Source organism: Arachis ipaensis, chromosome B1, assembly GCF_059453495.1.
Source record: "Arachis ipaensis isolate K30076 ecotype BB chromosome B1, ASM5945349v1, whole genome shotgun sequence".
Taxonomy (NCBI): Eukaryota; Viridiplantae; Streptophyta; class Magnoliopsida; order Fabales; family Fabaceae; genus Arachis; species Arachis ipaensis.
Genome location: NC_142436.1, coordinates 139,250,175 through 139,269,245, shown reverse-complemented (window position 1 = coordinate 139,269,245; position 19,071 = coordinate 139,250,175). Strand labels below are relative to the sequence as shown.

At 24.3% G+C, this 19,071-nt stretch overlaps 1 protein-coding gene and 1 long non-coding RNA gene across 2 annotated transcripts; one reads left to right on the top strand and one right to left on the bottom strand.

Annotated features, from left to right (window-relative positions):
• Window positions 1-13,267: 13,267 nt before the first annotated feature.
• On the top strand, window positions 13,268-16,554 carry LOC107619758 (uncharacterized). Its single transcript, XR_015899815.1, has 5 exons — window positions 13,268-13,770; window positions 13,890-15,506; window positions 15,587-15,916; window positions 16,216-16,288; window positions 16,366-16,554. It is a non-coding gene; the product is annotated as an uncharacterized LOC107619758 (long non-coding RNA).
• Window positions 16,555-17,261: 707 nt separating this feature from the next.
• On the bottom strand, window positions 17,262-18,656 carry LOC107619767 (uncharacterized). The gene is made up of 3 exons (XM_016322055.3): window positions 18,576-18,656; window positions 17,596-18,205; window positions 17,262-17,496 (listed from the first exon to the last, which is right to left on the bottom strand). Exons 1-2 carry the CDS (start codon window positions 18,645-18,647, stop codon window positions 17,780-17,782), a joined length of 498 nt encoding a protein of 165 aa, XP_016177541.1. The 5' UTR covers window positions 18,648-18,656; the 3' UTR covers window positions 17,262-17,496; window positions 17,596-17,779.
• Between the last annotated feature and the right edge of the window lie 415 nt (window positions 18,657-19,071).

Genomic DNA, 19,071 nt, shown 5'->3' with positions numbered 1-19,071 from the left:
CACATAGATGATCAAGTAATTGGATTGTAAATTGATCTCACAGTGTGCATTTTTTTTTTCATTTCTGAATAGAAGCGAGAATTAAGAGAAGTAAGTAGTAATACATAAAGAAAAAAAATTGCACCACAACACATAATTATTACCAAAAGAAATATTCATATTAAAATATTAAAATTTTACATACTGCAAATCATGAAGATCAATCACAATGTACGGGTCACTTCTCTCTATTTTTGACCATGATATAAGTTTTTCTTTTCCAGTCAAATGAGTGAATAATATAAGAAATTATAACTTTATACGTGTATAAATAAAGAGAATTTACTGATTTATTTTATGTTAAATGATAAAACTAACAATAGTATATTAATAAAAGGATATATCTTTAAAAAAAGTCACAATACAATTTCAAATATTTTCATAAATAAACTGTTAAAATTTTTGTTATCGATAAAATGATGCTATTATACAATTTTTTGGCAAAACTTAAAATTAAAAAGAAAATAATTTTATGTGGGTTAATATAAATTAACTACGTACCAAATAAGTAGAATCATTCATTTGTTTGTTTAAATATATCAGCATGGGCAAGCAAATTAAAATGATTATCCGGAATTTTACGATCATCGACCGTATGTACTATACGTGACTCCTTCTTAAAAGATATTTTGTACGTGTGTACACTCAGAAGATATATTCCGATTGATTTCTCAATCTCAAAATTTGAGAAGATATAGACCTTCCTTTCTACCAATTCATTCTCAAATATTGCAAAATAAATTAAATATAAAAGCTATTAACATTTACAAAGCTATTAAAAAGAAGATTTAATTACTGTGTTGGTTTCTATAGTTTCGTAAAATTTTCAATTAGGTCCCTATATTTTTTTTCTTTTTAATTGGGTCCCTGCACCAAATATTTTTTTTCAATTAAGTCCTTCTTAGTAGTAATTGGCGTAATTTTATAGGTACCCAACTAAAAAAAAAGAATTGGTACAGGAACCAAAATAAAAAGAAAAAAAAGTGTAAAGACCCAATTAAAAAAAATTGGTGCAAGGACTCAATTAAAAGAAAAAAAAGTATAGGGACCTAATTAAAAATTTTGCGAAACTATAGGGACCAGTAGAGTAATTAAACCTAAAAAGAATTATCTTTGACTTGTGAAATGGTGTACTTATAAAATTAACTTAAAATATAAACTACAAATATTTATAAGAATTTAATTTTGATGCACTGATAGTGTAAAATTTTACACGTGCATCCAATTATGTAATGACACATCAATAAAAATAAATACCTTTCACATTGACCGCGTGAATGGTCATCCAAAAGAACGGATGTGATTGCACGACTGTGTAAAATGCTTTACATTGTTAGTGCATCGAAATTAAACTCTATATATATAAATTGAACTTAGCATTACTTGAAAAAATTTAGTAAATGAATCAACTAATCTTATCATCTATTAGAACTATTTCTATGTAAGTCGTCTTACTCTTGTCAAACTTGGTTGGGACTTTTTATAACTTTATAATTTTTGTCTTTATTTTCCATACTTTCTCTTCGTATAATCTACTATAGGTGATATTGATAGGATCGTAGTCAGTAGCCATTAGGTATGAAAAAAAAAATCGAATAAAAACTATGTCAAAATTATAAATTTTTTAAATGATAAACATGAGAAGAAATTTACTATTTCTTGTTATATATACTAATAATATATCAATAATTTTAAAAATATATTAATAATATTAATAGTTTAAAGATAATTATAATACAGTTATAATAAATTTAGTTATTACTCTAAATAAATAAAATAAATAACATATTTAAAAACTAAAAAAAAAAGAATTACCGGTAATTATGTTTGGAATGTTTCCATGTTTTTTTTATTAAGGAAACTCTAAATTTGAAATATAATAATAAATATGTTATGTAATAGAAAAATAATGAGGTAAAAAGATATATATATATATATATATATATATATATATATATTATCCAAAATTAAATTGAGATCATATTTAAAGTCTTAATATCGTAATTGAGGTATAATTAATACCTAAAATTTTAATAATTAAATACCTAAAATAAGTTAATCAAATAACAATAATTAATACTTGAAATATTAAAAAGGAATTTTTAATAAATGTGAGAAATAAAAATAAAAAATTAATAAATAATATTAGTATTTAAATGAAAGAATTGATAAAAAATAATTATTATAAGTAAAAATAATGTTTTTATTTTGGAGAAAAAAAACACATGAGAAATTGTTTAATAACCCGTGTCATGTACATGATAATAAATTATTCAATAACTCATACTATACACGTGATAAGGTTGAAATTATAATTTTAAATTATTTTATTGAAATTAATTTGAATTGTAATAATTTGATTAATAAAAACGTAACATGTTATGCGTTTTTTTTTTAATCTAGTGTTAAGTGTATCAACTCTAATATAGTTACTAATCGTTTTTATTAATATATTTTTTTTAAATTTATGATTAAAATAACAATTATAAATATTAATAATTAAATAATTTATTATATTATAATTATTTACGTTTTATTCCCAAAATTAAAAATATATTATTTTTTTATTTTATAGTTTTTTTATTTATACTACCAGTATATATTGATCGTTTAGTCAATATTCGTGAGATATATTTATTTATTTTGTTTAAAAAATTTTAAATCTTTCCTTATTTAAATATATATATATATATATTAAGTCACATATGTTAACTATTTTTTGATTTTTTAATTAAAAATATTTTTTTTTACTTACAATCATTCAATAATTTTGTTATTCCATTAATACCATCATACATGTAATAATATTTATAAATCATACTAATTTACGTATTTATTTATATGTATATATCAATTGTTTAGTTAATAATTTTCTTATTTTTAGAATATATTTATTTTGTTAAATAATTCTAAGTACTTTTTTATTTAGTTTATATATATATATATATTAATTGTATGTAAATATATTTAAATTGCATATATTAATTATTTTCTGATCATGATTAATTTTTTTTAGCCTACAATTATTCAATAATTTTTTTATTCTTTATTATTAATGTCATCGTATGTCTAATTTTTATAAATTATAATAATTTCTTTATTTATGTATACGTATATATTAATTTTGTTAAATAATTCTAAATATTTCTTTATATATATATATACACATTTAAGTCACATATATTAACTTTTTTTTTTCTTTTTCACGCCTTAATCTTAATTAATTAATTTGGATCCATACAATATAATTAAACTTTTAATCATTTTAATCTATTGATGAATTATATTTTTTTTTAATAATTGCATTACTAATCTGAAATACAATAAAAGAAAAAAAAGGTGATACATATATCCAAGAAAGAAAACAAACCTAAAAAAAAAATTTATATTAAATAGTTTAAAATAACATATCCAAAAAGAATAGTCATAATATATAAATTGAGACAACAATTTAAATTTCTCTAAAACTAATTTAATCAAATACCAATATTAGAACTAAATTATTTAAATAATATATAATATATTTTAATCCTTAGATACATATAGATTAGAGTCATTCTCGTAACAACCAACCGAAATAACATCATAAGATCGAACATTTAGATCCGTACAAATTCAAACAATCTTCTTGTTTAAATTGTCAAACTAAATTGACTTTTATTCTCCTCAATGGCTTTCATTAATGCACCAGAAGGCCGGTAGTTTCTGAAAAAAAATCACAATATATTATAAAGTTATTTTTAATACAAAAAGCTTAAAGAGAATAAAATTTAAATATAGTACCAATAATCTTTGAATTACATTTTCAAGGTTGACACAATTTTCCAAAACTGAACCTAAATTGAGGAGATCCAATCTCATTATATGCTCTACTTCGAATATTTTCGAATAAACGTTGAAAGTGTAGAGGGGATGAGACTTGAACTTTGACATACAAAACTCCTTGAAAACAATTGCCCAATCAAAGAAGAATAATAAACTAGAAAAAAGAATGCTGTTGATTCTTAGATTTAGACTCACGAACCACAAAAAAATACTATATATAGCCTTTAGTGGTATAAAAATAATTATAGAAATTAATTATTGCAATATCAATTTACCACTATCAATGTTAATATCATATTTATGGCAATTAGAATTTTAAATTTATGTTTAATTTTTTATATAATTATAATTAAGATATTTTTCTAAATTAGTATAATTATGCATTATTCATTAAATGCTAATAGTAATATAATTTTAACAAAGATATTTTTTTAAAATAAATTTAGAAGAGAGAATAGTGCTTTTATTTTAAAAAAATAAATTCATGAGGAATTGACACCGTATTTTCATTAGTTGAGGAAAAATTTAATTTTAGTATATTAAGTAGAATATTTTATATAATTATAATAAAGATATTTTCCTAAATTAGTATAATCATGCATTATTCATTAAATGCTAATTGTAATATAATTATAATAAAGATATTTTTAAAGTTAAATTTAGAAGAGAGAATAATGCTTTCATTACATGAGAATAGTGCTTTCTACAAATAAAGATATTTTTCTAAATTAGTATAATTATGCATTATTACTTAAATGCTAATTATAATATAATTACAAGTGTATTAACCCGTGCCATGCATGTGATAAGATTGAAATTATAATTTTAAATTATTTTGTTAAGATTAAATTAAATTATAATAATTTGATTAATAAAAATATAACATGTTATGTATTATTTATTTTTTTCTTAATCTAGTGTTAAATATATTAACTCTAAAATAGTTATTAATTGGTTTTAGTAATCTACTTTCTTCAATAAATCAAACATATATACTCAATGTGACCATAAACAACTTAATAATACTTAGACCCACCAATAAATTTTTATATGTTTTACTGTCAAGTAAGAACATATCAAAATTAGCTCAAAATAAATAATAAATTATTAGAGAATTCTAATGCACAAAATTCGCTAATAAACAATAAATAATTTAAATCTACTAAAAAATAACTCAACACTTTTCTTTGATGCCTGCAAAACATATACCTGAAATAATATTATATCAATGTTAGTATACAATTTTACAATCATCGACCGTATTTACTATACATGACTCCTTCTTAAAAGTTATTCTACACACGTGTGCAGTCGAAAGATAAATTACTGGACTTTATTTTATTTTTCTAAATTATTATCATTATGTATTATTCATTAAATGCTAATTGTAATATTGTAATTTAATTATAAGAAAGATATTTTTCTAAAATAAATTTAGAAGAGAGAATAGTGCTTTCATTTTAGAGGAAAAATGAATTCATGAGAAATTGACATCTCACTTTTATTAGTTGATAATGTATTAAATATTGATTGTATATAATTATAATAAAAATATTTCTCTAAATTAGTATAATCATGCATTATTCGTTAAATGTTAATTGTAATATAATTATAATAATATATTTTTCTAAAATAAATTTAGAACAGAAAACAGTGATTTCATTTTACAGAAAAAATGAATTCATGAGAAATTAACACCTCACTTTTATTAGTTAGAGAAAAAAATCCAGTTTTAGTATATTTTGTCATTATTATACATTTTTCTCTAATCATATATCTACTGTTTTCTTTTCTTTGTTTCAGCATTTTGAACCTGGGTTTAACTTCTCGTAGTTCTCACTTCTCAGTCATTCTATTAGATGTAGTTGATAACTATTAAAATTCTTCGATTAATATAGGAAAAAAATATATTATTATATGATAGAATTAATATGAGTATATTTTATTATTAAATAAACAAAGTTAATATAAAATAAAATTATACATAAGAAAAAGCAAAGAAAATAAAATTAAAATAGCAAAAATGATAAAAGATTATTTTTATAATTTTGTTTTGTCATTTTTATTTATAGAAGATTAGAAAATAGTAAATTTTTAACTAAATTAATTTATATTTGTTGTATTTAATTTAAATAAGTAATAAATTATCTTATTTTAATTTATTCCTTAAATTTATATATCATAAAGATTAAATCAAATAATTAATATACATAATTTCAAATTGTGTGATACTTAAATATCTATTCAAATCAATTAGTTGATATAATTAATTCATCATAATGAATTGTCTTTAATGAGTTAAACAAAATAAAGCAGAAGCATGCTACATTGATTCTATCATTAAAGGTAAAAATTCGATTTTTATATAATAGAATAGATAGAATAGATAATATAATAAACGGCGAAAAAGAGAAAGATAAATATTTTAGATCCTAAGTTGTTTCATTTGGATGTTGTAATGTGGGTATCACATTATTTTATTTATTCCATCCTATAGACCATTATGTAACTTTATTTCAGTATCAATGGAATTTCACTACCTTTCAGTACTAAATTAAAATTCAAAATGAAATTGAAAAAAAGTAAAGAGTATAAAATTATTGATTGAAAAATATTCTAAATAATAAAAAGCCAAATTAACTTTAATATTAAATTCATTAATACGATTTTAATTTTTATTTACAATTATTTGATTGATATAAATTATAATAAACGGCAGAGTTTCGTTTGAGTCGTGGTTTAGCTTTATCTAGCACCTGTCATCGGTGTCAGAATGGTTCTGAATCCATTCTTCATTGTCTTCGGGAGTGCCCTAGTGTCAAAGAGGTCTGGAACCTTTTAGGCCTGTATTCAGATAACTCAAATTTACATGATTGGCTCTACAGAGGTGCAAGGAGTGGAGATGTTTTTCTTTTCTTTTCGAGCATTTGGTGGATTTTGAGAAGCAGGAATCATGACTTATTTAATATAGATGATTCATGGAGTGCTAGTAAAGTGGTGAGTTTGATTCGTAGTTCAGTAAGGGAGTTTCACACTATTTTTGCTATGCATCAATCTCTGTATCCTCCTTCACTTTGTTTGCATTGGGTTCCACCTCCAGTTCATTCTGTTAAATTGAATTGTGATGCTAGTTGGTTTGCTCCTTTTGGCTATGCTGGTTTTGGTTATATCATTCGCAATCTTGATGGATGTTGGTTGAAAGGTTGCACTGAGAAAGTCGAAGTATGCAGTGTTCTTTTTGCTGAATTGTATGCAATTTGGAGAGGTTTACTTCTTGCTTGGGAGAGTGGATTTCATGAGGTTATTTGTGAAACAGACTGTTTAGAAGCTCTTTTCTTGGTAAACCAAAGAATGTTTGGTAAGGATATTTCGGAATGGGATTTGGCAAAGCATATACAGGAGGTTATGAATTGGAATTGGAGAGTCTCTATTCTTTTAATTCAGAGGACTGCAAATAGTGTTGCAGATTGTATGGCTAAAGCAGCTGCTTCTGTCGCGGACATTCACTCGAATTGAAGCCAACCATGGAGTGAGCTTCAACATCTAATAGATTTAGATATGACCCTAGCCAATTAATTTGGTTTTGTCTCTTTTTTTCTTTCTTTTCTATTTAGTCACAAAAAAACCTAATCAAATCAATTAGTTGATATAATTAATTTATTGTAATAAATTGTATTCAATGAGTTATAAAAAATAAATTAAGAAACACGCTAAGAAGTATGCCACGTCCATCATGAAGTGCAGAAATTTAATTTTTATATAATAAAAATATACATTCTTATATATGTTATAGAAATATGATTTGATTCCATTAACTTGCTTATTTTTTTTAACTTGCCACCGATATTCAATATGGAATTTTAATTTTTCTAAAATAAATTTAGAAGAGAGAATAGTACTTTCATTTTGAAGAGAAAATAAATTCATGAAAAATTGACACCTCACTTTCATTAATTGATAATGCATTAAATATTAATTTTATATAATTATAATAAATATATTTTCCTAAATTAGTATAATCATACATTATTCATTAAATGTTAATTGTAATATAATTATAATAAAGATATTTTTCTAAAATAAATTTAGAAGAGATAATAGTGCTTTCATTTTAGAAGAAAAACGAATTTATGAAAAATTGACACCTCACTTCAATTAGTTAGGGAAAAATACAATTTTAGTATATTAAGTAGAAGTATATTATTATTATTATTATTATTATTATTATTATTATTATTATTATTATTATTATTAAAAATATTTCTGATTGATAATTGATAAGTAGTTTAATAATGTATTAAATATGGATTTTATATAATTATAATTAAGATATTTTTCTAAATTAGTATAATTATGCATTATTCATTAAATGCACTCATTTTGGAGGGAAAATAAATTCATGAGGAATTCAAACCTCACTCTCATTAGTTGAGAAAAAATCCAATTTTAATATATTAAGTAAATTATATAAATAGAAATATCTGCTAAGTATATATAAAAGAGGAGATATATAATTATATATAATATAATTGCTATATTTGTAACAGATATAAATTGTTATAATTATAGAGACTTATTATAATTATATTAAATTTAATTATGAATGTAAATAAATAAAAGTGATAATAATTAATATTATTTGTTTCTTTTTTATATTTAATATTTACCGTAAATATAAAAAATATTGAGAAAAAAGTAGATACTGACTTTATTTTATTTTATTTTATTTTACGTCATGGATTTCTTTACTAAAATTAATGGAGAAAAAAATATTTATGATTATATATCAATGTCAATCACAATAAATAAGATGAATCGGTTGAGCAACTAACAAATTTAAGAGGTAAATGTTATTTTTCATTTATGGAAAAATGAGATAATTAACATGCATGCGTATATTAATATAGGAAGAATATATACTCACAACTTTAAAATCTTCAAGAATATTCGATTGTATTATCCTTCAAGCCAAAAAATCTATCATTTATTTTTATTAAATATTGATATTAATTCAATTAGATGAGTGTTTTAATAAAAGAATAGATTATTAATATTATTATTATTATTATTAAATAATAATGATAATTATCGTTATTAATATTAAATTGGTTATTAATATATATATATATATATATATATATATATATATATTGAATTATCATTAATATTAAATTAGTTATTTATATATATATTTATTGTTGCTTCTACAATCGTGCAATAATATTTTCTTTCATTTGTTAACTAATTAAACTTGGTTATTTATATTAAATATATATAATGATTACTAAAAATTAATCATATAATTATCATTATTAATAATCAATTATTCATAACCAATTTATATTTCTCTAAAATATATTTTTCTATCTTATTATTATTATTATTATTATTATTATTATTATTATTATTATTATTATTATATAGGTCACCATTAAGATAATAACTTGTCACTAACAAAATTTTAAGATAATGAATAATAAATAGAATTATATCAATATAACTAAAATCAATATAATTAAAATAGTTAAAATTATTTTTGATTGATAATTAGGTTAATATTTCATTAATTATTGATTTTATATAATTATAGTAGAGATATTTTTCTAAATTAGTATAATTATGAATTATTCATTAAATGCTAAGTATAATATTGTTATATAATTATAATTAAGATAATTTTTTGAAATAAATTTAAAAGAGATTAGTATAATTATAATAAAGAGATGATCTTAAATTAGTATAATTATGTATCATTCATTAAATATTAATTATAATATAATTATATCAATTAAAGATAATTTTTAAAAATAAATTTAAAAGAGAGAAATAGTGCAATCATTTTGGAAAAAAAATGGATTCACAAGAAAATGACACCTCACCATCATAAGTTGGAAAAAAACTCAGTTTTAGTATATTAAGTAGATAGATTGGTATAAATTATAATAAATTATATAACATTTAAAAAGAAAATAAAATGAATAAGAAGAAAATAAAAATAAATAGAATAGATAGAAGACTACAATAAAATAAATTGAATGTAGGAGTTTTTTTTTTGTACATTTCATATCACATCCGTTTCAATAATAATAATAAATAAAAATACGTCAACTTGATATCTAAGAAAAAATAATGAGATAAAATCATAATACAGTTCTAAAGTAAAAAGTTTAAATTAGAACATAATCTCATTACACAAAACATATTAGAAAATAATTTCACACTACAATATACCACAAACAGGTAAATAACTTAAATTTAAATACGAAATATTTTTTATTTATACATACATAATAACACCATGGTCTATAAATACTTCATAGACATATCTTATATAGCTCCGAATGATGAGCACGAAAGTTGAAGAGTGTGGTAGTTTGTGTCCACGATAGTTGCCTTCTTGCAACGACGCCTCATAGAAAGAAAAAGAATTGTTATAAAAGCTATCAAATGAAAGAGTAACTGGTAAACGAATGATATTTTCTCCTAGCATACATGGTCTTTTATAGTGGTAAAATAAAAATGAAAGGAATTAAATTTTATATTTTTATATTAGGAATAGAATTTGATATTTATCCTAATAAAATTATTATTATCAATATGAATGGATTAACAACTTGCTACTAATAAAATCATTGGATAATGAATAAGAATTAGAAGGATATCAATATAATTAAAATGAATATAATTAAAATGTTTAAAAATATTTTTGATTGATAATTAGTTTAATAATACATTAAATATTGATTTTATATAATTATAATAAAGATATTTTCTTAAATTAGTATAATTATGCATTAAATATTGATTTTATATAATTATAATAAAGATATTTTCCTAAATTAATATAATTATGCATTATTTATTAAATGCATTTATTTTGGAGGGAAAATGAGTTCACGAGAAAGTGACACATCATTCTCATTAGTTGGGAAAAAACCCAGTTTTAGTATATTAAGTAGATAATAAAGATATTTTTTTAAAATAAACTTAGAAGAGAAAATAGTGCATTTATTTTGGAGGAAAATATATTCATGAGAAATTGACACCTCACTTTTATTAGTTGGGGGAAAACCCAGTTTTAGTATATTAAGTAGATTATTATTATTATTATTATTATTATTATTATTATTATTATTATTATTAAAATAATTAAAAATATTTTTAATTGATAATTGATAAGTAGTTTAATAATGTATTAAATATTGATTTTATATAATTATAATAAAGATATTTTCCTAAATTAGTATAATTATGCATTATTCATTAAATGCATTTATTTTGGAGGAAAAATGGATTGATTAGGAATTGACACATCACTTTCATTAGTTGAAAAACAACCCAATTTTAGTATATTAAGTAGAGTAAATTTCATCGTATATGTAATTTTTATAAATTATAATAATTTCTTTATTTATCTATAGATATATATTAATTTTGTTAAATAATTCTAAATATTTGTTTGTTTATATATATATATATATATATATATATATATATATATATATATTAATTGTACATATAAAAATTTAAGTCGCATATATTAATTATTTTTTTGTTATGATTATTTTTTTATACATATATGATTATTTTTTATTCTACAATCGAGTAATAACTTTTTATTTTTTATATCCATGTGTATTTTCCAATCCCTTTTAATTTCATATGCATGATTAACAATTTTTTTTTTAAATAGTGATATTTTAATTTTTTTTCTTTTACGTATTTTTATATATTAGCAAGAAAGCAAAATCATGTGTTGTGACTCTTTTTCCTTTTTCACACCTTAATCTTAATTAATCAATCTTGTGTCTACACAATATAATTAAACTTTTAATCATTCTAATTTATTGATGAATTATATTTCTCTTAATAATTGCATTACTAATCTAAAATACAAAAAAAAAGGTGATACATATATCCAAAAAAGAAAACAAACTTAAAAATTAAAAAAAATATATATTTCATATTAAAAAGTTTAAAATAACATATCCAAAAAAAATAGTCATAATATATAAATTGAGACAACAATTTAAATTTCTCTAAAACTAATTTAATCAATTACCAATATTAGAACTAAATTATTTGAATAATATTTAATCTATTCTAATCCTTAAATACGTATAGGTTAGAGTCATTCTCGTAACGACCAACCGAAATAACATCATAAGATCGAACACTTAGAATCCGTACAAATTCAGACTATCTTCTTGTTAAAATTGTCAAATTAAATTGACTTTTATTCTCCTAATGGCATTGTATTAATGCACCAGAAGACCGGTAGTGTCTGAAAAAAAAATCACAATATGTTATAAAATTATTTTTAATACAAAAAGTTTAAGAGGAGAAAATTTAAATATAGTACCAATCTTTGAATTGCATCTTCAAAGTTGGCACGAATTTTTCAAAACTGAACCTAAATTGAGAAAATTTAATCTCATTATATGCTCCACTTCGAATATTTTCGGACAAACGTAGAAAACGTGGAGGGGATGTGACTTGAACTTGACCTACAAAGTTCCTTAGAAACAATTGCCCAATCAAAGAAGAAGAATAACATATTAGAAAAAAAAAAAGAATGCTTTGATTCTTAGATTTAGAATCACTAACCACAAAGAAACACTATATATAGCCTTTAGTAGTACAAAAATAATTATAGAAATTAATTATTGCAATATCAATTTACCACTATGAACGTTAGTATCATATTTATAGCAATTAGAATTATAAATTTATGTTTAATTTTTTATATAATTATAATAAAGATATTTTTTTAAATTAGTATAATTATACATTATTCATTAAATGCTAATTGTGATATAATTTTAATAAAGATATTTTTTAAAATAAATTTAGAAGAGAGAATAGTGCTTTCATTACATGAGAATAGTACTTTCTAAAAATAAAGATATTTTTCTAAATTAATATAATTATGCATTATTACTTAATTTCCAATTATAGAAGAGAAAATACTGCATTTATTTTGGCGGAAAAATGGATTCACGAGGAGTCAACACCTCACTTAGGAAAAATCCAATTTTAGTATATTAAGTAGATACCATGGTTTTATCACAAAACCAAAAAGTGTTTTGACATTCTTCTAATCTCTTTATGGCGATTATAGCAGCTTGGGGGGCTGATTTGTTGGTCCCAACTATCTTTAGGACTAACGTTAGTCCTTTAGTCTAATTTTTAATTTAAACTGTTAGATCATTTTAATATTATATCTAATGGTGTAGATTAAATATAAATTTATATATTTAATTTTATTAAATACTCCCTAATATTTAATATTTTTATAAATAAACCTTTTCATCTTTCTCTTATTATTTTTTTTTTGCATACGGGTCTCTTCTTCTTCTTATTTTCTTCTTCTTCTTCTTCTTATTCACTATTGCAATGAACCCTTCTTCACCACTGCAATGAACCCCGGCACTAACAGCAACTACCAGGGTCTAGATTTGTCTTCTTCTTATTATTTGTTTTGCAGATGGGGTCTCTTTCTCTTCTAATTTTCTTCTTCTTTTTATTCACCATTGCAATGAACCCTTCTTCACCACTGCAATGAATCCCGACACTAACAGCAACTATCAAGGTCTGGATCGAGACTACCCACGAACGCATGCAAGTGTCAGATCCTAGATCGACATTATTCCGCACCTCTGCTCACCCCGCCACTAAAATTTGTGATGTTCTTCTCGTCTGTATGGTCATCGACGTCGTGTGGTGTTTTTTGAGGAGGAGGTATTTTCATCGAAGCTGCTTCACATACATACACAGAGACCCAAAAAAGAAGAAACATAAAAAAAAGGGAAAAAAATGTTTGCTGAAGAGAATGGCCTCGAAGGAGACCCACGACTTCCAACCATTTGTGAAGCATCAGAGTCGTTCCTTACTTCCCCAAATAAGGTTTTCATTTTTTCTTTTTCTTTTCTTTCTTATAACGTTTTTATTTTTATATTTTTTAGAATAACATAAAAAATATTTTATTGTAATTTCTTTAATTTTTTAACCTTCTTCGTCAACAGATCTATAGCTGTGGCTGTTTGGATTCATAAGATGCTTAGAAATCTGAAATTGATAGTGTGCCGCACAAAAGATCAATGAAAAGACATACATGAGACCAACTATAAGCTAATAGAATAAATCTAGCCATGGAATAAAAAAGGTCAGTAAATAATCTTGCATTTTTCTTAATGTTGTTGAAACTTATGGTTGAGCAGGACATAATTGAACTTTGTTAATTGGAGAGAGTGAGTGAAGGATTGTTGATGAATTTTTTTTAATAGCTAATTGGTGTTAAAAATACATTCATGAAAATACTCATATCTCTTTAAAAAGAGTTACTTAATGATAATAATTGAACTTATTTAACAGGGTAAATATGTATGATGTCAATTTTTACTCAATTTAATGTCAAGTATGGCATATATTGTCCTATTTCTTGCATCGAATAGCTTGTATTCACTCATAGATATTGTTTGTATGCTTTATGGAGAAAATGATTGTGAAACTGATGGAAAAAATCAAGCAAATAGAATTCTAGGAAGACTATTTATAGCTCAAAATATGTTCATACCACATAGAAAATAATGTTAGCACTATGGTTAGGACAACAATAAAGGAAAAGTGATTTTACTAGAATTGAGTGAAAAATTTGTATTAAAATTTTGAATGCCTCTGGAGATAGTTGTGATAAATATAACATGTGCTTGTATAATAAGAAAATTGTCAGAGTTCTTTCTAAAGAGTTCATTAATGAAAAGAATCAAATTTCCTTATTTATGAGTGAAGGGTGTTTTCTTATATGGTAACTGGGTTGATTTTAATAGTTAATTCATGTCTTCATGAAAAGTCCTAGAAATATCCCTTATTGTTTTAAAATTTAGCTTATAAAAAATATAGAGTTAGTTTAAACTTAAGAAATGGCTCAAATATGATGAAGATAACATATATTAGCTCAAATAAGTAATACACATGCATATATACATTAAGTCAAGTTATGAGCCAACCGGTTAAATCAGTATTTATTCAAATTCCACTTACTAATATATGGATCCAATTTCTTAAACTATTAATGAGTTTAGCTCAAAGGAGCTCACGGAGGCAGTTCCATTAAATTAAACTTATGAGTTAGCCAAACTTGTTAAAATAAATGTGTTAAAATAGTTTTATATTTTATAATAGAGTAAAATATTTTTTACATATGTGAGTTGAATTTATACTTGAGATTAAAGTAGAAAAAAAAAGTTACAATATTCATAAATTTAGTGTGTTGTGTTGAATTTATACTTGAGATTAAAGTAAAAAAAAATTTATATATGTGATGCCTTGGTGTGAGATGGAGCAATTTATGCCGAGGAGGCATGAGTTCTTTGATAATTGGAATCTCAATAAAAGCATGGAACCATGAGTTAAGCTTAGGCATTGACTCTGCATCAATAAGGTTGATGGCCACAACTTCCTCAGCTATTCCAATCCAGTATGAAAGCCAGCCATAGCAATGTCCGCAAAGCCAATATTATCACCTCCAAAGAAGTGTTTTTCCTCAAGTCCAACTTCAAGCCTCTTGAGATTCTCTCGAGCTTCTTCTGCTGCCTTCTGTTGCTCTTCTCCTACCTTGGAAAACGCTGCCATCTTTTGCGGTAAATATCATGTTAACTTATATCACTTTTCTTTGAATTATGCGTAATTCATTAGAATGAGATCTCTTTAATCCTTTTAGGTGGAACACTTTATGGGATATTCACTGGATAAAATGATTTCTACCTATATATATCACTTTATGCCTGTCACACCGGATCTTAAATTTGTGAGTGCATGTGAATTCTTTAATGGATTAATTTATGCAAAACCTCATTAAATCTAAATTTACGAGTTTATTGTGAAATGACCCACACTTAACTATCCGTTGTAGATTTATGTGCCAATTAAGGAAGAAGGTGACCACTGGTATCTTATGGTCATTAGCTTATTGGATGAAAAATTATATCAGTTTGATTCTAATCTAAATGACGATCAAGTTGAGCCAAGACAAGAAATTATGAAATCCTTGGTGAGGTGTCCTTAATCCATTTCTTTATACACATGTAAAATAATATATGAACCTTAACAGTCTTGTCATGAATATAATTTTCAGGCTTTAAAATTATCAGATATGGTAACTTTTGGTCATTACCTAAAAGGTGACATTCCTGAAAGAAAAGATTTTATGAACTCTGATGTGAAAGAGGCTAGGGGGTGCCCAAATGTCCCCAAAAGTACACATAATTGCAATGAATCTTTTATATTCATCTTTAATTAAAGCGATCTTTTATTGACACTAACTATTTAATATTGCCACTGAACTTTTAGTCGCGACTTTGGTCTCTGGGTTCTTCAATGGTTGTCTATGAAAGAGAAGTTTAATCCCATATTGTCGGGCATCGTAAGTTAGCCAAAGACATATTGATTAATTATATGCATGCTGAGCATATTATTTAACTAATTAATCCATATTTGTAGCTAAATGAGCAATATATCCGTACATCCGTTGTGGTAGATCTTTTGTTGGGGGTGTTCAATGACTACAAATACGAGTTTCAGAAGAAGAGCGATGAGTCCTGGGCTACGCTTTAGCGTGAACAGCATGGAGAGTAACATTTTTGCATATTTAGTTATTATTTTCAAAATTTGCTTTAATCCTCAATTGTGAACGAGATTAGTGACATTTATAATTTATTTGTTGAATTATTATTTTAAAGGAGAAAGTTTGTTTGGTCTGAAAACTTTGTTATATTATTATATTCGTAATAAATACAAAGATCAATAATATTTTGCTATTTTTATTTTAGGAGTTTGTTGGAACATGTGTATAAGTTTACATGTGTGTGAGTTTATTGTAACGTTATGCTCACCTATATTCATCATGTGTTTTTTGCCATTCCAAATTGAAAATGATTAATTAAAGATTCACACATGATTTTTTTTATTCCAGGTTCAGACACATGTCTCAACAAATACATAACCACACTATCATGCCATAGAAAGGATTCATTTCATGCATCAAGCTTATATTCCCCCGAAATCTTGGTCTAACTATTACTGCAACCATACATTAAATATAAGCTATCTACTTTCATGCACATATTCCTCAATAAAATTCATACAAAAGCTAAGAAGAACAAAGAGTAATGTCAATATACAAAAGCGCAAGCAACAACCTTTTTGGAGGGTCCTCAAACCGTATTGAACCTTCTTCACAATTAACCCAACTGCACTTCTTTTACAATCTTTCACGCCTTAACTAATCATAATAAGACTCTTCTTGCTAAGTTCTGCATTTTACAATTACAGGATCACAAAATCGTCTCTTGTAAGCCGTAACTCAAAATGTACTCATTATTGTAAATATACCAATCTTGTCTCAAATCTCACTTTTTGCATAGCAATTAAGCAAATAACACCAAGTTCATCACGAAAATTCATACACAAAGTTCAATTACTCAAGTTTTATTCAAATATCACATAATAATAATTTATATAATACTACATCGAGAACTCTTCACTAAGTTCCATGTCGGCACTTGCATCAAAATCTCCTGTCCAAAACTCTTGTTCTTCATAATCTTCTTCAAGATTAGATGCCCAAAATCCCTGCAATATCAAATTAAATATTGATCAATCTCCACTCTTATTAATGAAAATTATATAATTAATATATTGTGGTACGCAAATTATTAAAGCAAGTATTACCATTTCTATATCTGCATCCAAACCTTCCTCAACATGGTTCCTATTTATACCATAAGAAGTTGCATTGGTCTGCTGCTGAATGTCCTTTGCCAATGGATAAGATTTTTTATTGTGCCCTTCCATGCGACAAATACTACATCGTTGTGGTTTTCGTTTTACCTTCTCACCAGGACGACACTTAAACCTACAATTTTGTGGATTCACGAGAGCACACAAACAATTGCTTCACATATTCTCCTTTGCTATTTTTCCAAGTCTTACTTTTTCTAGCACCAAAACCAACAGATTTCGCATAATGGTTATAGAAATCAAATGCTATCTGAATATTAGGAAAATGAAAACATTCCATCTCATGAGCACCCATGTTCAGAAAATCAACCATGGCAATATTTTCAATATCTTCTATTCGATATAATTCATCCACCTCATGTGAAAAATCGTTCCCATCAAACATTGCTTGAAATTCTTGCTCCCCTAAATCCTCAGAATTCACAGCTTCCTGCTCAATTTCATCTTGATACATTCCTTGAAATTCCTCTGTATCATCTAACTCTTCTATCATCTCATCAAAGAATACTCTTTCTTCCATTTTATCATCCACTTCAAGATCCTACTTAGCAATTTTATTTGCAACCGGAAAAACATAAAATAAATAGTATTCTAATAAATCAAAGTGCAGAGACCACTAACATGAAAATAATAGCACTGTTTTGGTTCTATATTTTTTTAACTTAATAAATTCTAAAATAAGTAAAATAGAAGAAAGCGTTGAAAATGTAGAAAACAATCTCCCATCAAACTCAATATCGATTAAACAAACAAAAGGAAGAAAAAACATCAATGTCCAAGCAGAAAATATCAACAACTATGTACAAGAAACGGATTTAAATTTATGAAAAAATGAACAGAGAACCATTAATGTGGAAGGAAGAAGAAACTATGTGATAAAATACAATATTCATGCAATAGAGAGGACTTACTAGTGGTCGCACTTCTCTTGTGCCACTGTCGAAACCGCCATTGCTGCCTCCATTATCAGGTGCGTGCTCCATATGAACCCTAAGAGGTTTCAGATTTTCTGGTGTTTTGTTAAATTAGTCATTAATATAATTTTAATTGGCCCAATAAAAAAAATAGGGATATGATGGTAAATGATTAATATTGGGTTATTCTTGTAATAAATAAGAGATATAGTACTGATGTTATAATAATTGACTAAGGGTGTTTTTGCAAAAAAAAAAAAATAATTGTGTTAGACAAACATTAAGAGGGACCAACGTAAATGCCTCCCAGTTTAGGAGGTATTTATTACCTCTTATTTAGTTAAAATAAAACAAAATTTTAAATCTACTATCATAAAGTCAAATCTAGTAACTAAATAAACAAAATTAAAATACATTAAATTAAAACCAACTTGAGTTGGCCTAATAATTAGCTCATTAGTTTGCTTAAGATTCGAATCTTATACATGCAGCA

Coding starts and splice junctions, on each gene's coding strand:
- LOC107619767 (XM_016322055.3), bottom strand. CDS start 18,647: ATGGAGCACGCACCTGATAATGGAGGCAGCAATGGCGGTTTCGACAGT. Junction 18,206..18,575: donor CAAGAGAAGTGCGACCACTA/GTAAGTCCTCTC, acceptor ATTGCTAAGTAG/GATCTTGAAGTGGATGATAA.